The following is a 22077-nucleotide window of genomic DNA, read 5'->3' as shown; positions in this document are numbered from 1 at the left end:
CCCTCCCAGGCAGGTGGCAAAGTTGCCAGCAAGGCTTTGGTGACCAGAACTGTAAATGCTGACTGAAGCAGGATGGCAGAACTTTGACCTGAAATAGGAATGTTGCTACAGCTGGGGAAATCAAGGTCTAAATGCATTTCTCCTCCTAGCTACTAAGGCAGCCCCTTCTGATGAGAACTGCTACAGGCACTGAGCTGCTGTGAAACCAGCGAGAGGCTGTGTCTGGTGGAAATCCTTATCACCCTCTGTTCCTCCTCTCTTTAGCAGGAAGATGAGACAGTGTTACTGTGGAAAGGGTTTAAAGAGGAAATTTAAGTGTTAAATAAGATAAACTGTATTCCAGTTGCACTGCTGAGTATTTTCATTTCCAAAGATGTGATGTGGTCTGTAAAGGTGCTGAGTGTTCTTCCTGGCACAAAGGGTTTCAGAGTAGCTCTTGTGCACCCAATTTCATACAGATCATGTACAAATCAAGAGAATCTAGAAAAAACATCTTTCTGTCTTTAAGACATGCAATTGATTTATTTAAGGATGATTATTTTTAGCAACAGAGCCTTAAACATGACAAAACATTTCCACTGCCTCATTCTGGTTTGTGTGAAGTATTTCTCATGAAAGCCAGTGGCTGATTTCCTTTTGAGCAGCCAGTTTGGAACAAGAACAGCAAAGCTGTGGCTTGTGCTTCCTCAAGGCTGCGATAAAGGGACAGTAGTTTGTGACAACATTTCATGACTTGCTAAATAGACACAACTCAGCAATGGTCACACAGGGCAGGATAATTCAGGGTAAGTTCCTAACCCTTAACTGGCTTTGCAGTTTAGAGAGGAACAGGGGATATTTAGTGACATTTCCCAGCACTGAAGGCGGATGTTTTGTTACATTGACTGCCTCCATACAGGAACTCTCCACACTGGGTAGAGCAGCCCTAAAACAAACCCCTCTGGGGTTCTGTGCTTTTTGGGCATTGTCATCACAGAAACAGTTCCAGATTTGAGCTGGTTTCACCTGACTACAACTCTGAAACACTGCTTTCAGTAACTTGCTGCCCACATACTGCCTGTGAAAATAAACCAACTTTGTGTACCTCCAAGGACCAGACCACAGGGACAGATGTTTGGTGTAACATGCATGGTAGCATCTTTTATTGCAAAAAAAAACAGTATTAGAGGTTTGCTAATAGGATTCAGATTACAATTTCACTATGGAAAAGCTGATACAACTACTGAATTTATAATTTTTATGTACTTGCAACAATTTTTGTAGTTTACTATCTAATAAATGCTTATATCACTTTTACTGTAGGGCAAACATGCCATGAAATTTTTATACAGCAGCATAGATATGGCCAACACAGCATCCATGGCAATATTTAAGCAGGGAAGAAGATTGGGAAGTAAGCCTGTTAAATTTCCATTTTACAGAACAACAGGACCCAACCACTGCACATTTGTCCTTCTCCCACATGAAGGTCAAGATTGTGCTGTTCACACTTCTGACAGAGGTCAGGGGAGCAGGGGGCTTGAAATGAGCTGATCTTTAAGGTCCCCTCCAACCCAGACTATCCTATGATTGTATGAAAAGTCAGTTTGTACATAATTTCATCTTACAACAGACTTGGCAGTTCTGGGTTAATGGTTGGACTGGATGATCTTAAAGGACTTTTCCACCCTAAGTGATTTAATGAATCTGGTTTTTCTGCCTTTTAATTTTTTTTTTATTATTTTGAGACTGCATTTCTTGTAGCAGTATTACTGCAGCTCTTGACCAAGAAAGTCTGGAAGATTTTTTTTTTTTTTAGTAAAAGAAACTGGATTCCCACTATTGGTAACTGATAGCTGTTTTTTCCATATATGGCAGCAAGGTGGGAAACAAGAAGTCTGTTATATAAGAACTGTGACCTAAAATTCCAAACTTCTATCACACTTCCAGTTATTTTTAACAAAGGCATACACTTTGCAGAGTCCAAGGAATATTTGGGATGCATACAAGTTGAAACCATTCTCCCCAGTCATCTCCCTCCAGTTCAAGTTTGCTTTCCAGAAGTGTTTTCAATGAAGCCAGCACTTCATGCTTGACAGCATTATAGCAAAGATTTCTTTTAACTTCAGCATTTCCAAACAAGAAGAAATAAAGAAAACATTTGACATCTGTATGCTCCACAGGTCAGTAATGAAACATATCATGCATCATTCTTGGTTTCCAAGTTTAAGTTACAAGCAGTACACAGTGTACTCAAATTCTCTTTCCAATAAACTTGTTTGTACAATCATAGAAAGTATCACAGAAACCAAATCCCACGTCCCCCCCACCCAAAAAGGTGTCTGACAAAATGTCACATCAGAAAAAAAGTTGCTACTTTTCTCCAGTGGCATCATCTGTGCTTTCAATTTCATTAAGCTCACACCCAGTAACTTAAAACAGTTGGGCAAATGTCCTAACAAGGAACTACCCAAGAGGTACCTGCAAATACACCTAAGAATAAAGGAAATGTTTGACCCTAATCTGAAATACCCAAATGCTACAAGATTGCCTTCATTTTTTTTTTTTACAAAGTTTTATTTTGCCCTCCTCAAAGAAGGGCCTCACAGTGCAATACAGAACAATGACATCAACAATTCTCACGTTCCTGTCCCCAGCCTATTCTGATATTATTGTTACCAAACCCTTTGTTGGGGGAAACCTGCTGCTATATCCTTGTTGCATATTTGGGCAGGTAAATGTAAGTCCCAAATGACTGATCAACACTGACAAACTTTGGCCCCTCCTTAAAAATCAAGGGTCACTTTGGCTGATGATAGAACTACACTTGCCACAATTAAACTGAGGTTTAAGGAAAAGCTCTGAGATTACAACTCAGTTATTGTTACATCTGCCATGATCACTGCTACGAAATTACTGCAATAAGAAGAATTTCTACTAAAGCAACATGTTCCAAAGTGCAGAAGCTAGAAGTGAGGGTTATGGCATTGTTATGATATTTTTCAGTGTTATTGTCTTATCAAAGCCTGCAGATCTTTCTTTAAACACACATTACGGTTGTGCTACAATTAATTTTTAAGCTGCAAATGAAAAAAGAAAAGGTGGACTCAGTGCATCAGTTTACTGTGTGCCATCCACTTTTTGTAAGGTGGGTAGGAAAGGGAAACTCAGAGGTTTGGGTTTTGTGCTCAGACTTCCCTGGTCTCTGAAAACTGCTGTGAACATGTTACTGGTGCCATGGCTCACCTGGAACCCCTGCAGCACTCAGTTTTGCCTGTGCCAGCAAATTCAACTTCAGGCTAAGGGCCAGCTGCACTAACAGTCAGCCTTACAGACCTTTTCCTTCAGTGTTTTCTTAGAAAATGGCAATGCAGGAAAACAAGGCAGTTCACAGCACAGGAACAGCACAGAGTCAGCTGGAAATCACAGGATTTCATATACATCTCTCAAATCAAGGGCTGTCTTCCAAAAGACCTGCACATTCTTCCTGCCTTCTTAAACCTACTATTACAGCTGAACTTTCAGCATAACCCTTAAGTTGTTGGGCTATTTCATTGCCTTCCCTCTGAAGCATTCACTGCAGCCAAATGTGGCCTCTGGAAATGTCCACATCTGTCTGCAAGACAGCTTGGTGCTAAGTAAGTAATTACAGAGAAACACAACAGATCTTCATTTAGTCTGGAATTTAGCCCAGCAAAAGGAATTTTGTACCCCAGCCCTCCCCTTGCAGTACTGACTGTCATGCCTTTGTTTTGGCAGAGCACATCCAAAGCCGAGGTGTTCCCATCCTTGCCCTCTGCTGGGGGCTGTGGATACTGACATAAATTGCATTTAAAAATACCCAGTCTACTACTTCTGCACTAATTTTGAAAGTTTTTTTCTCCTTCAGTCATTTATTCAGCAACAAAGTGCTGAGAAATACTGTCATCTCACAGGAAGAAGAGGAGGAGTCTGACAATAGACAACTTTTCTGTTTTTCATACAAAGTAGTCAGCAGATTCTCACCATTTAAGTGAGCTCACAAAAAACCTCACAGCTACACTAGTGAGAAGATTTATTGCCACATACAAAAAAATGAGAATATGTACCTTTGTTGACTCAGAATTAATATTTTTCCCTGACAGAGGTTTTCCTCTGGAAAAATAAACTCCAGTCTTACACCTTATTAGTAAAGTGTGCTTTTTTAGATTTGAGAACATATATGGCTTTAGATTTATATAGCTGTCCCTTAAACTGCATGTGTAATCCTGATCATCCCATTCCAAAACCCACCCAGACAGAACAGATAAAGCACAAGACACAAGTCAAACTCAGAAATCTCCACTAGCAGACCAGGGACAAGCATGACAACACTCTGAAACCAGCCCGAGTATCCTTGTTCCTTAACTTATTCAACTCTCTTAGTACCACAGAAATAGAAAATATTCCATTTAGATATACAAGTGTGGTGCATGTATGTGTCTTTATCCTGCCAGCTGCATGGAACTCCTAGAAAATTTAGTGCAGTGTACAGGACATAGAAAAATGTAAAGACCTACATTTACCTGAAATCATATCTAAAGTGGTAAAAACCTATATTTACTTAAATAGATTTTTAAAACATTAAGAATCAAGTTTAATAATGATTGCTAAAGGCAATACCACTTAAGATTTGTATTTTGGGGCTACAGTTAACACAGTAATTTGAAGAAATATTTGTAACTCGAAACTTAGACACCTAGCACTGCATGACCTAGCTGAATAATAATGTTCTTTCCTGCAGGATTTAACCCACCAAGTTACCTGTAATGGTGATCCATTGAAAAGCTTCTTTGGGTAGGGAAGAAAATTACTAACAAAGAAGTTTAGTACCATTCAGTGACTTGTTAAAATCAAAAAATCAAAGAGACTCAAAGAATAAAACTAAAAAGAGGGTGAGAAATGAAATCACCATTTAATAGTCTGTGAAGTGCACCCCAGTTGATGTTATTTCCCTAAAAATAGCCATAATAAGGTATTTGAGGTCTGTTGTCACTACAGGTCTACATACACACAGAGCTTCCCAGATTTACCCAGGCTATCTTCAAGCCCTGGAAGATGAAGTGACTGCAGTGTGAAACAGGAACATGCTCTCTCTCCATCCCTGGTCTGTACATGCCCCAGAGTACCAATGGATCAGCATCCATCTTCTTTCACTCCACATATTCGTGCTAATCCACCTCCATTGTTTATTTTCTTTGTATAAGCTTATTTTAAGCTTTAAACAGGAAATAATCCCAAGTGTTATTAACCTTGCAGCAGTGGCTGGGCAGCTTCAGTGTGTCGGATTTGCATGGAATTTGCTTGGGCAAGGACAAAATGCCTAACAAAAACTGCAGTAAAAACCAAAACAAGCAAGCTGCCCAGGAAGACTCCTATCACAGTTGAGTAGGAATCTGCTCTACGGGCTCCAGGAACTTTCTCAGCAAGTATATCCTTCACAGCATTGAAGGAACCATTGTTGGGCAGTGGGTTGATGCCAAGCAGATGGCACAGTAAGGGGTACAAGTCCGTAGCATTCATGAATTGTTTGGTGGCATTCTTTCTGAAAGCAGGCCCAACTGCCAAAAAAATGGGATGCATTTCTGGTACAGTGTTGTCATATCCATGATTACCAACTAGAAAAAAAAGATAGATAAAGATCAGTATTCCAAAGTTGCAAAATAAGCACTGAACATCTTCCTAGAATTAGCAGAATGCAGAAAAGGCACAGCCATCCTTACAGAGAATTGTTTTGATTGACAGCACAAATGTCTCCTAGCAAATACCAAGTTTCAGAACTACAAAGAGAAAATACCTAAAAAACCCACAACAGAGAACACTATTTAACAAAGAAGGGGAATAAATGAGCTCATATGGCAGTAACAGCATTGTCAATGGCACACTGCATACACCCACACTTCCTTGATTTTCCTCAAGGAAAAACTCCAACTTTGAAACTGGTCTAGATCTCTTAGAGAAAATTCTAAAAAAACATTAGAGTCCCTCTTCTTGAGTAGAGTCAGACTGTCCATGTGATTCCAAGGAGACACTCTGACATTTTGTCCAATTTTGTGCAGTGCTAGGTGCATCAACTCCCCAACAAGGAAGAAGAACTCACTGGTGGGTGTCCAGTGCCCATTCCTGACAGGGGCATTAAAAACTGGGAACATGTCAAACACACAGGCACAAGAAGGTGCTCTCAGCAGCTACTGAAAATCTTGTTAAGTCTTGCTGGTAACATTCTTCAGGTTCATAACCAGCAGCAAAGTTCAGAAGATTCTCAATTAGAAATGTAAGAACTGACCATATAACACCCGTGTTTTAGGTTACCAAGAAGTTACAGTTCACTGTCTCCATGCTACCTGTAATAAATCTCAAAAACGCAAGGTGAGGAACTTGAAAGTGTTGGGGGTTTTATTCCTCCAAATCACCTAGAATACATTTTTTCCTCCAAGGAAAATGAAAATCGCTGGTGTGCAGTAACACAATATCCAAAGACTCTTTGTAACAATAGAATGAGGTTACTCTAAGTCTAGCATCCAGACAAGCTGGGAACTTTCAGAAAATGTTCTTGTATTTTCCAACCCAACCCTTCTGCAGTAAATAAAACATGATAAAACAACCCTATTCACTCTCTACGCAACACATTCAGTACAACTTTCTTTTTTAATCTCTCAGGAAATGCTTGTTGGTTTGCTATATCCTGAAAGACCTCAAGTATGGGGCCACCAAAACATGTGATTGATCTTATCTCAGTAAGTTTAATGTTTAAAGAAACAGTAAGTGCAGATGCTCCTCCCCAAACAGTAGGGTGCTTCCCATCCCATCAGGGGAAAAAATTATAAATTTCACACACTGCCCTCCCAGCTTTAAAAAAATTTAAAAATGGACAATGGTTGCTGATACTAGGAGATGAAGTACCACGTAAGGTCCTTGCCTTGGAAGATACAGCAAAACACTATAAAGACAGAATACTTACATAGAAAACCATCAGTCTTGTTATGTACAATTTCCCATCCTTTATCAGCCACTGCTAAGATGGGCTGAATTTTCCTGTTGTGTTTGTAATGAAATCTATCTGGAATCTGCTCCTTTTTATATACAGTCATGTTGGGATGAGCATTGGCCAAAGCTTTATATACTTCATCCAGTTTGCCTTCAAACAAACAAAAGAGACAAAAGACAAAAATTAAACATACCAGTGTGTTTGCTGAACTCATCAGTGGTTAAAATACAGCTGAAAGCACAAGGCAAAATGCACTTCCCCACAAGTGAATAATAACTGTAAGAGACAACACTGTGTGCAGAGAAGTTCCTGTGAGAAATTCAGAGCCTCAGTCATGGTAAGATCCCCCTCAGCACCAGACTTCATAGCCTGTTCCCCAGCAATAACTGCCCTGCTAATTTTAGGAAAAAAAATCCTTCATTTCAGTTATCAGAATGTAAGCTTCTCACAGGAATGAGTTAGAAAGCATTCAGTTGTCTCCTGGAAAAGGAACCAAACCCTTCTAGCTTTATGCAATGCCTGAAAGCAAGAAGACACCTCCTAAACCTGTTTGTGAGGTAATGGCTGCATTCAGGCCAAATTCTGTCACCTAGCTGGCTGTGACAGCAAGTGACACTTTTCATCTATTTTAAAGCAGTTTGTTGCTTTCCTTTATTATTCAATAACAGCCAACAGCATGAGCTACTCCTCTGTTTTCTCAGTGCCTGCTCCTTTCCCTTCCCTAGTCAAGTGAGCTCTACTTGAGCTCAAACCCTCAAGAGCTCTACTGACACTGAATAATTAGGCATTTTCCACCCCCAATTCTTTATTTGCTTATTTCCAGTTTCTGAGCTTGCCTTTCCAGTAAAAGCCACTGAAGAGCCACAACCAGTTGGTCAAGCTGGCTGGAACACCAGAGCACAGAATGGAGGAACCAGAACAGCCAGGAACACAAAAGCAAGTGCAGGAATTGACATCTGACCAAATTTCTTCATTCCCCACCTCCACTTAAGGCCAGATTCCATGAGAGCCATGGAGTGCACACAACACACTCCTGTGAAACACCAAATCCCTCAGCTCTGTGATTCAGGTAAGTATTTGTGTGACACATGCAGCTGAATGCACCGTGTGTCTGCAGGCCCCTTTCAGACTGCCATTTCCAGTATCCATGGAGTTTTGAATGGCTATCAGTGAAAAACGTTTGGGAGAAAGTGGCCAATGTTTCTAAAGAATCCATCTTCTTTTTCCCCCTCAGTTCCTAGAATCCGGTATAGAAATTCTGAAGGAAAATACATTAATGTTACTTATCTCAAACTGGCACCAAAAAAAAGAATCATTAAATTAAGAAACAAAACAAAGGTCAAGATGAGACAGCAAAAGCAAAGGTATCAGAGATAGTTACAGCAACAAGAAGAGGGACTCTAATGCAGCATTTCTAGGACTATATTAGTAATAAATTTAATTTTGCTATGCCAGCTTTCTATATGGGATGGCAGGGAGGGGAAGACCCAAATACAGCAAACTTTATTTTATCCTAATTATTTGAATTAATATATTTCTATTAAATGCAAGATAAAGGCCAGCATTGCCAGCTGTGGTACGGGTACCATCTTTGTAAACACCTAATTACTTCCCCCCACACACTAATACACTAGAATGGTTAAATAATGGCTTTAATCCATCTCTTGGGGAAGCAATAGATAGCCAAAAAGTTAAAAGAAATTGCTGCATTTTTAAGCATTCAAACTTTTTCTCAATCTCACTAAATTTTGCCATTCCCTTGATTTAAGAAAGACAAATTGAATAGCAGGTGAAGAATCAGTGTTATGTACTTAAGCACATATTAGCTCATACCTGAACTGACAGTGAAACTCATTGTTTTACAATAAAAATAACATCTGGTACCACTGAAGAAAAGAATTTTAGCTGTGCTCAAAACTAATTCTTGTTTATTGGTAGTGTAATAAATACCTCAGTCTCTGGGCAAAATCAAATCCAAGCTGTTTCTGAAATCCACTTTTTTACTATTCTGTCATCAAATTGTAGCAGAGATACTGTTTCTTTTCAGCATTTAGCAGACAGGAGAATCAAGTTACACATCTTAAAGTTCTCCTTTACTGCATTAGGGGGGTGTCAGCACTGAAGTTTACTTTTACAGCTTCTTTATTTACTAATGAGAACATCTTGGGCAACCTGTTTGCTTCTATGGGGATGCAGCTTCCAAACTTGGCTCTTTTATCACCACAGAGAGAAACAGCACCCAGATATAGGGCCTGACTGTGCTCAGGAAGCAGAGACCTCAGTTTGGACATACTAACATTTTAATCTGGAGTATTCTTCAAATTAAAAATGACAAAACACATTTGTTCATGCTTTAGTTAAGTGACTTACAGGTCACTTAATTCTGCAAAATACTCTCCCTGCTTAGGCATTAGAGTGCTATCTACCCATTACTGATGCAAATGTTACGGAATTCTTAAAAATCACCTTTCCAGAAGGCTGCCTTGAAATTCAGTTTGTGTGGGCAGGGGTGTTATTTTCCATGTTTACACTTCTGCACCAAGTAGTTTACAGTACTTGATCATCAAAATAGAAAGCAGATGCATTAGTGACACTAAACATACACCTGACACCTCAGCAACCCTTAGGTGACTGCAACCAGATTTCAGATTTTGATTCCAACATTGTTCTTACCCATCTTTATCTCAATAAAAATGGTATGAATGTAACTGACTGGCTGTTCAGCGTGACAGGGGAAAAAAACTCAAGTGAACTATAATAGCTGGCAGCCAATCAAATAGCCAACACAGGCTTTCTTTTTATCAGATCCCCATCTGTTCTCAGTTTACTGTTTGAGTTAGAAATATAATTCTTCCACTATGGCTTCAGCATCTTGATGAAAGGCAAGATATGTAACATTCAGGTGTTATCTATCTAGAGCGCCATTCAGCCTTGATACTGCCATTAGATTATCTTACTTCTCACAAGGACTAAAGGATCCTTGGCAATATTAGTCAACAGCAAACAGATTTGGTCCCTTTTCTTTTCTGAAAGTTCATCCAGGCTTTTTCAGAGCCCACAAAAAGAACAAAGGGATCCTGCAAGTACTTCTTGTTCAAGGCTGATGTCCTACTGCCACCAGTGCTGTCACCACCAACTCAGTCTATAAGGTTTTGATACTCAAGTTCCTCCTCAGGAACATTATTGCTGTAGCTCCTACCTTCTTTTGGCAAAATGGCTACTGCAGGGGAATGGTCGATGACTTTATAGAGCTCTCTGCTCACATACTGATCAAGCTCAATGAGCCTTTCTGAGGATGACTGTGACATTCCATGATCACTTGTGACTATGACATTTATCACATCCCACAGCTTTGCTTTCTTCAGTTCAGAAATGAGATATCCCAGTTTTCTGTCAATATCACTGATTACTGCTTCCATAAGTGGGTTTTCTGGGCCCAGAACATGTCCTGTCTCATCAGGCTGTTCCCAGTACAGGAGACCAAAGTTGATGGGCTCTTCTGATGTAAACCACTCAATGAGCTTTGCTACCCTGTCTTCAAAGGGAACAGATTCATTGTAGGGCATGTAATGTGTAGGCAAGACTCCATGTATCTTCACATCGGTTCCAGGCCACATAGCAGCACCAGATTTGTGTCCTTCCCTCTGGTTCGTCACCCATACTGGACTGGCCTCTTCCCAGAACTTGGAGTTGTGGGTGTTCATTTTGTTCAGGGAGAAGGTTTCATTCAGGACAGGGTCATACATCTCGTTAGCGACGATGCCATGGCTCTCAGCATAGAGCCCGGTCACCAGCGTGTAGTGGTTGGGGTACGTCTTCGTGATGAACACATTTGTCACCTGCCTGACGTGCACCCCGTTCTTCATGGCATAGTGAAAATTGGGAGTGGCCACTCTGTAGATGTAATCCCACCGAAACCCATCGAACGACACCAGCAGCACTCTGGGCTGGACTGGCTGGAGAGACAGTGCACTTGGAAGACAGAGTAAGAAAATTCCCAGGACTTTCCAATAACTGCTCATGGCTATTCTGGAAGGTATCTGTCCCCTCTCCTGAGGCAACATGGCATCTGTTGAGCAGAGGCAGAAGTTGTCAAAGTCATAACTTAGTTTTAAGAATGAGTGGCTAATATTCCTTATGTATTTATATACTCTTAAGATATATTTTACAAAAGCATGCAGTGACAGGACAAGGCAGAACAGAAGACAGGGTTAGATTAGGTATTAGGAAGAGATTTTTTACTGTGAGGCCCTGGCACAGGTCCAGAGAAGCTGTGGCTGCCCCATTCCTGGAAATGCTCAAGACCAGGCTGGACAGGGCTCTGAGAAACCTGGTCTGGTGGAAAGTATCCCTGTCCATGGCAGGGGGCTGGAACAAGATGATCTTGAAGGTCCCTTCCAACACAAACCATTCTGTGATTCTAATTCTGATCATAAGACTCAAGGATTTTGACTACTCCTAGCTATGACAGGTATTCCTCATCTAACAGTCCTTATTATGTCCTTATCTGATAAAATATGACACATAATTTCACATTGTATTGGCTTGTCATCCCCTGCCCCAGTTTCCTCCTGTTCTTCCCAGACAATTTCTTGTTTAAACCTCAGATATCTACTCAAAGCAAGATCCCTGTAAGAATCCTAACACAGAACTTCCCTGTCTGTAACTGACCTAAAATTTCATGCTAATATTCCCCACTTTTTGCTCAACAGCATCTATTAACTGCAAGACCAGATATTGCTCAATCCAATCTTGCATATGGGCGGTACCAATACTCCTCACAGTTCTCTTTAGGCTTCCATTTTTCAGCAATTCTCTGGGACTCAATCACCACTGAAATTCAGCTGGAAAACAGTGAATTTGCAACCAACAAACCCATCTTAATACTCAGAGTACATAAATATCCTAGTGAATATAAGAAGTTATGGTATAACAAGCACCTGAATATCACTGCAACAATGGAATGGGATCTGTGGCTGCCCCATCCCTGGAAATATCCAAGGCCAGGTTGGACACGGCTTGGAACAACCTGGGCTGGTAAAAGGTGTCCCTGTCCATGGCAGGGAGTTGGAATGAGATGAGCTTTAAGGTCCCTTCCAACCCAAACCACTCTGTGATTTTAGGATTCTGTGACTTGCAGGCAGTCAAATATTACTACACCAGACTTGTGTGTCTCTCGAAATTAAAATCCAGGCCTTGAATTCTGCTAAGAACAAACTGACATTCCAGAGACTTAATTCCCCTTTCAGCAATCAACACAGACCCAAAGGCTACTGATTACCTCAGATCCACCTGACGGGAGATTTTTTTCCAGCTGAACCTGAAGGACAAAGGGACAATACACTGTTGTGTTGTTGGAATCCCAGCTGCCAAATTATACATAACCCATAATTCCCCTTCTGGGGAGGGACAAGTATGGATTGAAGTCCTCTCAAGTGAAATCAAGTCTCTACTTCTGAATTTTACACGACTAATGATCTCAGCATGATGTCTAATTCTATTATTCTAATTCCTTAACTGCATGCTCTCAATGAATAATAAATGACGGCTGGTTTGGTTTTTTTCCAAGGCCTTCTCATACTGCTCTTCCCCAGTTACAGCCTAAGCACATCTACTGACCCGGGTCTCTGCAGAACTCGGCACCACAAAACTCTGGGGACCCGAGCTTCTCTGGGGGGACGAACCCACAGGACTGCCAAGGGCAGGCGCTGCCACACGGACACACGGACGGACAAGACAGACAGAGAAGAGCCCCGGGCCCCGCTCGGCGGCCGCCGGAGCCCAGCACACGCGAATGCCGAGCCCAGGCCGCCATTCCCCACACGCAGCGCCCGCACCCCCACCAGCCCGGGCCGGAGGAGGCCGGGCACCCCCCGAGCCCCGGAGCCGCCGCCGTTACCTGAGGGGCCGCGGAGCAGCGGCTCCGGCCCGGCCCCGCCCGGGAGCGGCCCCGGCGCCGTCACTCAGCGCGTGCGGGGCGGGCCCGGCGGGAGGGGGACCCGGGATTACGGAATTACGGAGGCAGCTGCGTCTTTTGGGTCGGGAGAGAGCTCTGAGATCACAGATCCAGCCTGTGACCGAGTACCACCGCGTCAGCTGAATCGCGGCCTTCAGTGCCGCGTTCGGTCTTTCCTTAAACGCCTCCAGGGACGGTGATTCCACGGCCTTCCTCGGCAGTCTATTCCAGTGAAGACATTTTTCCTAATGTCCAGCCGAAACCTCCCCTGGCTCAGCTTGAGGCCATGTCCTCTTGTCCTGACCTTGTTCCCTGGGAGCAGAGCCCGACCCTCACCTGGCTGTCCCCTCCTGTCAGGGAGTTGTGCAGAGCCACAAGTTCCCCCCTGAGCCTCCTTTTCTCCAGGCTGAGCCCTCCAGCTCCCTCAGCTGCTCCTCCTCAGACCTGTGCTCCAGACCCTTCCCCAGCTCCGTTCCCTTCCCTGGACACGCTCCAGCCCCTCAATGTCCTTCCTGAACTGAGGGTCCCAGAACTGAGCACAGCCCTGGAGGTGTGGCCTCAGCAGTGCCCAGCACAGGGGACAGTCACTGCCCTGGTCCTGCTGCCACACCATGGCTGGTACAGCCCAGGTGCCTTTGGCCTTCTTGCCCACCTGGGCACAGCTGGCTCATGGTCAGCTGCTGTCACCAGAACCCCCAGGTCGCGGGTGAGGTGACCTCGGGTGGTGTTTGGGGCGGGCTCCCCCGTACAGCCCTAGGGTTGTTAAGGGCGTTACTGCATGTCATAGAGCTTGGACAGGGCTGGGTTGGCTGACTGTAAAACAAGGAGTAAAATTCATTCTCTGGATATCTGGAAGTGCTTCTTCAGTTAGAAATAATAATAATAAGTAAACAATCGGCTTTGATGCTGTTTTCCTATCAGCTTTTTTTTTTTTTTTTTCTCCTCTTGTGTTCTGAGGCTCCGAATTTTCCATTTGCTTCCCAGAAGATGCTTTTCCCCACCTTTTGATGTCCAGACCCACAGCTATGCCCTGGAATGAAAATGAGTTTATCCTTCCCCATCTCACTAGAATCTAAACTGCTGAACTGGACAAAAATCCAAGCTAGGTTTCCCACCTTTCCTGGTTGAGGATCTGTGCTACATAAAAGTCCAAAGTAGTCCAAAGTCCATGTCCTGTGTATGTACACAAACCCCACCCCAATTCATGGCAGTGTACAAAACCATTATCCTCTTACTGGTGCATGGGAACACAGAATAATAGAATTGTCAAGGTTGGAAGAGACCTTGTAGATCAACAAGTCCAACCATATAGAATCATAGAATCAAACATGATGCTTATATGCTTATTAATCATTTTATAGCTGACACTGCCTATCTGGTGAATACATATATATATATATATATATATATATGTATATATATACACACACAAGCACTGCCGATCTAGTGAATAAATATATATATATTATTTATATATATATATATATATATATATATATATATATATATATATATATATATATATATATATATAATGTTATCATTTTATATTTATATACATATATGTGATACCTTTCTCCCCTTCACCCTACCACCAGGGATTGTACTAGGGAGCAAGGCTCTTCTAATTGTTTCTTAATGTCTTTTTCCTCCCTCCTTCATTACTGCTGTCCTGTTACAGCTGTGAGGCTGAGCTATTCCAAGCCTGGAGAATCACATAATCACATTGCTGCTGTGCCTGGTAGAACCTGTGTGGATGTTGCTGTTCTGCACCTGTAGGACAAAGTTCATAATCTGGTTCCTGGCTGTGAACCCCACCAGAAACTTTGGAGAAAAGGAAAAAAGGAAAAAGTTGTTTTAAAACTGCACCTGTGTATACTGAAATCTCTTCCTGGGTGTCCCTCAACAGCAATGTGCTGTCCCACGCTGTTACTCATTAGCTAGAAAAACCTGTGCTCACATTTACTGTTGGTTCAGGTTTGATTTTGGGTTCTCACTCGGATCCAGAGGTGTTGGGAGCTGCCTCTGCAGTGGCTGGGATCAGTCACTAGAGGGTACAGGTGCACCTGGATTTAAGGAACAACATGAATAGCTGGAAAGTATAATATTTGCCTTGTATGCCAGAAATGGCTCAGCTGCTTAACACTGATATAAAATGAAAGCAAAGCACCGACAAGGAGTTTGCTAATTCCACCAAAATGTTTAATACCATAATAGATTTTCATTGAAGTACAGCGCTAATGTGAATATTTGTACAAAATATGTGGTTAAAAATAGTATTGATTTATAATATATACAGATATGTCACATCCGTGTCAGAAATGCAGACACTCGAATGAAACCATGAGCAATGCTTTTAAATCTACAACAACATACACGAAATATTTCTGCAGCTACCCACAGTAGGACAACTTGCCAAACTGACACTTAAGGATCCACCAGTCCTTACAGATGGCATTTCTGTCAGAAGTTTCTGTACAACAACTCTGCTCTAAAATGGATTCAAAACATTTACCTTCATTAACCCAACAGTGAAGAGAACACATCTGTGTGACACTAATGTAGACACAACTTTCTCACACTAGATATATTATCAGTTACAATAATTTGTTAAAAGAAGGCTGATTTTTTGGTAAAAATAATAGAGAAGTTTAATCTTTCTTACTGGACACTCTTAATATTGTGAGGGAGCCCCTGATTCAAATGGGCCCTTAATACAGCTCTCGGGTACTTGACTGTGCATCCTGAAGTCTGTTTTAAGGTTCTGAATATCTTTATTTTTCATTAACTTCAAGGCTGCTCACACTTCACAGCTTTCCCAGCCTTACTTCAGCAAGAACCTCCCTAACAAATGTCCCTATTTAAGCTTTATAGCTATGGCATCAGAACACAATCCTATATTAAGATGACTCTTGCTGCAGCCCCAGAAACTGTGTAGTTACTGAACAAACTGACAGAAGGAGAGAGAGAATTCAGGCTGGTTTTTTAAGCTTTCTGAGCATCTCTGCAGTAGGGTCTTTCAGGGCTCCTGCCCTTCCATCCAGAGTGCTGCTGCTGTTCTGCTTCTAACAGTGCTGGCTTCTCTCCCCTCCAAGCCAAAGCAAATATACTCCACACTTCAAATAGACCTGTGGGAAAGAGCTTTTACAACACTTCCTCTCTTGTCCTTTTGCCCCTGAATGCTGCAGTCTATGTGTATTCAAAAAAAGAGCACAGCTACTGTTATAAAAACATCTCTTTTTAAGAGTAGCCTAAAATATTGGAAGCTGCTGTACTCCCCCAGAAGATGGGTCAAATCAGGAAAAGCAGTGTTTGGAGTTTTTGCTAGTATAACTTGTTATTCAAGAGCATTGCACGATGCTGAGTATAAGTGAGGGTATGCCTGGGACTTTAATCCATAGTCTTGTTTTTTGATAAACCAGAACTAAAAGTGATTTCTTAGGCAAAAGGGAATCAAGGAAATGCAAAGGTCCTACATTCACACTGGTATGTGAGAGAAAGCCTGAAACGGCAAAAAATTTAGTGCTGAAATGTTTGCCACTAAAGAAGGACCAAAAATTATTTCAGTAAATATTCTTTAGAAGATCTGAAAGCACTGTGACTGTGATCAGTCTGATCCTCTGGGACACAGCTCTCTGCCATCCCCAGCTGAAGTCCTGAAGCTCATTTCCCAGTGCTGTGTCCAGTGCCACGGTGGAAGAGCCACAGCCGGCATGTCGCAAACACAGCATTTCAGTTGGGTGGATGAAGAAGCTCACTGTGGTGGGGGAAGCTCCTTTGGGGCTCAAACTGAAGAATAAACTAGGCTTCCTGCCTTTCACCTCTAAAAGAGATGAAAAGAACCCCAGAAGAAGTTCACTATTACTAGTTTTTCTAATTAAAACACAGAGGTTAAGGCCTGTCCTTTCCAAAGGAATTAAAAGTTTACTTCTCCTGTGAGACTTCCTAAGTGATCTAATTTTCAGAATCATGAACAATCATCCTTTGAGAAATGAAGTTTTTTTATGCCAGGCACACAGAAAAATAATTTTTTCAAATCCAGATTTGAGCATTTCAATATCAGAATTTCACAGGACAGTTATCAGCAAACACATCTCCCAGTTTCCAGTCTTTTGCAAGACCCAGCACAAACTGATGTAAGAGACAACAATTAGTTTCAATTTTTATAAAAATGAATGTTAACAGAACTCTTTCCCCAGCCTGGCTGGCAGCTGGATGCCATGTTCCTTGTCCAAGCATTCATGGCCACAGCATCACCCATGATTATGAAAGCACAGTGAGAACCACATCAGGGGGCTGGGACGTGCCAAGCTTTTGCTCACCAGGGACTGCACTGCAGCTTTTTTTGTGTACACTGAGCCAAATCCACAGCAAACCAGAGCAAGTTCACATGACTGTGAAACTGCAGCAGCTTAAAATGGAACATGGCATATCCTGCCAACAAGAAGGCTGCTTTCCCCTTAATTTCTACTGAAACAGAGTTTGGCCTATGTCACACATTTAAGCATTTTCAGTTCTACCAGGGGTATACACCACACTACTCAGTTTACTGATATTGTTTAACTCTTTAAATGTTGCTTTTCCAAACACCAGTGCAAGCAGAACACAAAAATACTGTTTGCCATATTTATTATTTTAAACTAAGCTCTGAATTATACAAGTGTAAAAGTGATTAATTAGCCAGTAGCTTTTTAATACTCCTATAAAATATGACTAAATAGAATATTTCAAAAGTTATGTACAATACAATGGAAAAGCTCATGGTGTCTTTGACAGTGCTCAGACAAACCACTGGAATCACATTCTTCCAGGAGTTCAGTCCATCCCTCAGTACAAACAACAATCTGTATTTTTGCTGAAAGCTTTTACTGTGTTGCTGAATGGGACAGAGAGGGGGAAAAGAGCAAAATAAAACCAACCCACCCCTCTCACCCAATTTAGGATCAAATTAGTGCTACAAAATGTATGCATGGGGAGAATTTTTATAACCTAAACCACTTTACAGTAACTATGGCTGTGGTCTTGCTGTGGTTGAGGAAGGGATGCTCTTGCCATATTTTCTTGGCTGAAAACAAAGTTTACTGGAGTGTGTCTGTGTATATTAGGAAGGGGGGAGTTTGCACACCTTGTCTTAATTACAAAAATCAAGGCCACAAAAATTACTTGTTTTGTTCCAAAAGAGCAGATTCTAAAACACTCTCCATGCACTGGAAATGTTTTCATGCTTTAAACTGCAGTGAGGAAGTCATTAAAATGTCTGTTTCGTTTCTGAAGAGGTTAGAAAGGACAAGTAGGCAGCAGGCAACAGAAGCAGCAGCTGTACTCCCCTGATTTCCTTCTTTTAATTTCCAAAGAGCAGCAGGACCCATGTCCACCCTTCAGAGGCCCCAGGGCATCACCTCCAGCCGCTCCCTCCAGCTCCTGCTTTGGGCAGGAAATTAAAAGGATGTGGGCTGTGCCACTGTGCCGCAGGAGCCACAGTGTAACACTGAGGCTCCATTCTTCCAGGGTTCCAGCAGGAGAGAACCCCTGACATCCTGTGAGAAGGTGCAAGTAAGAGTGGCTGACCTCAGAAAAGCTACAGAAAAGCAAATTCCAACTCAAATGAGTAGGGGCTCTGGCTGCGATTTACTGAATTACAATTCCCCTTCCAGATAGTCAGCGTTTTTTGAAAGAAGCATTCTAAGCATTCTTTCCATGTCAGGCAAGAAACCAGCCTTCAGTAAAGCACTTGCTTCTCTCAAGAGCCACAAATGCTGATACTTTGATGATAGGGACATTATTCCATAATACAGGAAACACCTTTTTTTTTTTTTTTTTTTTTTTTTTAATGATGATCATTATTTTATCACATACAGGTGATATATAAGCTTTGACCATAGAGGCTGCTTTGAATTTTCAGGTTTGTAATTGTGTTTCTATTTCAATGCTTCAAGCAATGAGCCATGTCCTGCTGCCTCCTGGGTAGTACCACACAGCTTTCCAAAGCACGGAGTAGTCACTGAACGGGGCCTTGTGTAAATCTGTTCGAAAATGCACTTTGAGGAAAGAACATTTAAGGTCCAGTGCTTTAATTTGCAGTGTAGTTTTACATCATTTGAGGCCAAAGTTCTTAGTTCAGAACCATGTCTCTCCAAAGTTTGAGGACATGGATACAAGACCAAGATTTGGCTTCCTAAGGTCTTGCCTGTAAAAAAAATCCATTAGCAATGATGTCTGATCATTTACGTGTTTAAATCTTACTGGGCTGTTTATACTGGGCTAAACTAAACCCCATGGACATCAGTGCTGAGTGTGCTCTCAAAAAAAGCCAGTGCTGTTACTCCTGGAATATTGTTTGTGGCCTAAGATGGTGTTTTCAACAGGATACGTTCCTAGGCCTGTGAGTGACAATTTTTTTCTTAAAATCAATTTTAAATGTATCACTGGAAAAATAAATGACGTGGCACCTCTCATGAGTCACTTTAGGGAAACTTTACACAGCTTTCATGTAGATACTAAAGCCCCATTTTCTGTTCAGTCTCTGCTGTGTTTAATGAGCAGTATTCTATCAGTGTAACAGCACACAACGATGCCCATATTGGAGTAACAATTATAGAAGTGCACTGAGTGCTGAGCAAAGAACTGCATCTCATCAGGAATACCAAGGGGGGGCTGTGGTGGCCAGAGGATGAACTATGTGAGAATGACAAGCCCTCATTCCCAGATGTCCTCACCATGCAGGCTGGGAATGCCATCTCCTGTCCTTACTGACAGAGCAACATGCCGCTTGTCCTGGAAGTGCTGCCGAGCCAAGACCCTGCAAGGGGGACTTGACTCTGCTGAAGCTTTGTAGCATTGCTGCTAATTAAGAGTGTGATGGAACCTCCCTCAGAAACCAGATTGTTAGGTTTTACGACAAAAATCTTGATTACAGAATCTAAGCTGACTTTTCAGATCCTAGAATAAGCTTCTAAGATGTATTTACTTATTTTAAGCTGTAAAGGATTTTAAACCATGGAAGCTTGCTGTGCCATTTTATGGTCACTTTGGGGAGTACAGCTGCAGCTAATTAGCTTAAAAATCCCACCACACCTTACACATACGCTCAGTTTCTGCAGTATTAATTTCAGTGGAACTACTCATGTGCATAAACTAAGCGCATGCTTAAATATATGCAAAATCTGAGCTCAAATGTCTAGAAAATATGTTCTCAAAATGACAAGTATGCCTTAAAAAAATAAATCATCATGGAAGGTCTGCCAGACAGGAAAGCCAGGATCTGTCTGCTGTCAGCCATGATGCAAACACAGAACATTTTTTGTAACCCAGTATATATTGCAAGTGAAAGAAACATGCAGGATGGGGTGAAAAAGGGGATTCAGTTGCATGCAGTCTAATTTCAAGTGTGTAATTATGGTCCTGTTTTCTTTGGCCTAAAAAAAGAGAGAAAAAAAAATCAACTAACCTCTGCTCACCTCCACAAACCCAAACTCCATACAGCTCAAAAAGGGTTTTGAAGCACAGGACATGGGAAGGGAAAAGGGCTGAATATTAGAGATTGCAAGTAATTACTGACAATTTCAGGGCTATTCACCACACCACTAGGAAAGCATTTAGCCTGTAATGTTACTGGAACGTTCAGCTATGACAGAGAGCAAAGAATCCCATCTTACATGAGCAGTCAGTCAGCTCTTCTTCCTCAGACCTGAAGGGAAGCACCACTCATCCCTTGATAGAAGATTAAATGATAATCCCTACTGATATTCTGGCTCCCTTCTCCCCAGAGAGAAGGACTGACCAGACCCCCCAGCAGCTGCTGCCTCTCCCCTCAGCCCAAAGAGCTCCATCTCAGATCCCTGCTACCATTTCAGACCACCGTTCTCTACAGCTATTGCTGGAAGAAGGTTGTTTTTTGTTTCTGAAAATGTTGCAAAGATAGTATTCCTTACAGAAAATTCCAGGGGGGTGCAAAGGCCACCAAGCTGCTAGTAGAGTAAAAACAGCACACCTACTCCCCTTAAAAAAAAAGGAAAAGGGAAAAGACTGTTGGGAAGTGAGGAGGGCAGAGGAGCAGGCTGCTTGATGAAGGACAGTAGCAATGCCGGGAGTTTGAATATCAAGACTGATATTGGCCTAATTTCCACCCAGATGATCTCTGGTAGTGGTGTTTCAGCATGCAAATTACAGCTGTGAAAAGATCCTCAGACTGAAACCCACCCTTGTTTCCTCAGCCTTGTTTTGTCCTTTCCAGTTAGATCTATCAGTTGGTGTGTGATATGGTTACAGGTACAAAGATCTTTTTCCTAGCCCTTTTGTTACAGAGGCTTGATTACTGTGAAGGGGTTTCAATGACCTTAGTGTCCCAGTGCTCAGAAGGCAAAGACTGCCTTTCAACAGAACAAAGCAAACAAAAACCAAGAGCTGTGCTGGAGGAGAGAGAAGTGCTGCTTCTGCTGGAGAGGCTCAGTTAGATACAGGCGGCGGCACACCGGGGCGTCGAGTTTGAATGATTTTTGGCTTTGGAGAATTCTTTGGGTCCTCATCTTCCTCCATGTCGCTGTCACAAACGTGCACTACCACACTGGGGGTGGACTCTGTTCCTGCGTGCAGCTCATATTTCTCTCCTGGAAGCAGAGAAAAGCAGTCATATCAGAAGATGGCAATCTGAATAGCAACACAGCCCGTGGCACTCCTGGACTGCAGAATACTCCATACCTGGGTAGGGAGCTGAGTTTGTGCTGCTCCTAAATACAGGTGAGCACCAGCACGGCTGGACTCTGTCAGCTGCCACAACACATCCTGGGGACCCTGCCCCGGGAGGCAGTTTGATCACAGGCGTGTAAGGCATCATAAAATACACACATCTTTGTGTCTATAATGGGTTTTGGTACTAATATTGGTGGTCAGCGACACTGAAATAAACCCCCAAAGTAGGCAGAGTAAGGAGAAAGAGCACAGAAGTTCATGGTTAAAAAAATGAACTGGAACCCAACCTATCCAACCTTTGGTCTGAAGTTATTTCACACCTGTTGAGTTGGGTTTTTGTGTTTTTTTTTTTTTTTTTTTTTTTTTTTTTTTTTTTGCTCTGGCTTCTTTCCTTCAGTCCCATTTAAAGCCCAATTGTTGCTCTTAGACAGATTTCAACACTTAATCT

General features: G+C 42.1%; 2 protein-coding genes across 11 annotated transcripts in view; both read right to left on the bottom strand.

Annotated features, from left to right (window-relative positions):
- Nucleotides 1-1113: 1113 nt before the first annotated feature.
- Nucleotides 1114-13762, bottom strand: ENPP5 (ectonucleotide pyrophosphatase/phosphodiesterase family member 5). 5 transcript variants are annotated; one of them, XM_053939083.1, is made up of 5 exons: nucleotides 13594-13761; nucleotides 12267-12305; nucleotides 10185-11054; nucleotides 6959-7135; nucleotides 1114-5615 (listed from the first exon to the last, which is right to left on the bottom strand). In XM_053939083.1, exons 3-5 carry the CDS (start codon nucleotides 11047-11049, stop codon nucleotides 5245-5247), a joined length of 1413 nt encoding a protein of 470 aa, XP_053795058.1. In that variant the 5' UTR covers nucleotides 11050-11054; nucleotides 12267-12305; nucleotides 13594-13761; the 3' UTR covers nucleotides 1114-5244. The 5 variants fall into 5 exon arrangements, with proteins under 5 accessions (XP_053795058.1, XP_053795057.1, XP_053795055.1 ...); XM_053939082.1 differs by lacking the exon at nucleotides 13594-13761 and adding an exon at nucleotides 12885-13265; XM_053939080.1 differs by lacking the exon at nucleotides 12267-12305 and having other exon boundaries at nucleotides 13594-13762.
- Nucleotides 13763-15121: 1359 nt separating this feature from the next.
- RCAN2 (regulator of calcineurin 2) overlaps nucleotides 15122-22077 on the bottom strand; it is an 85102-nt gene continuing 78146 nt past the window's right edge. For all 6 annotated transcript variants that reach the window (XM_053939092.1, XM_053939091.1, XM_053939090.1 and 3 more), the window contains one exon: nucleotides 15122-21547. In XM_053939092.1, coding sequence (XP_053795067.1) covers nucleotides 21387-21547 — 161 coding nt within the window. In that variant the 3' untranslated portion in view covers nucleotides 15122-21386. The remainder of the gene's footprint in view (nucleotides 21548-22077) is intronic.

The sequence above is a fragment of the Vidua chalybeata genome, chromosome 3 (genome assembly GCF_026979565.1).
Source record: "Vidua chalybeata isolate OUT-0048 chromosome 3, bVidCha1 merged haplotype, whole genome shotgun sequence".
NCBI classification, from domain to species: Eukaryota; Metazoa; Chordata; class Aves; order Passeriformes; family Viduidae; genus Vidua; species Vidua chalybeata.
Note: the sequence above shows the minus strand (reverse complement) of the source record. Positions and strands in the feature narration are given on the sequence as shown.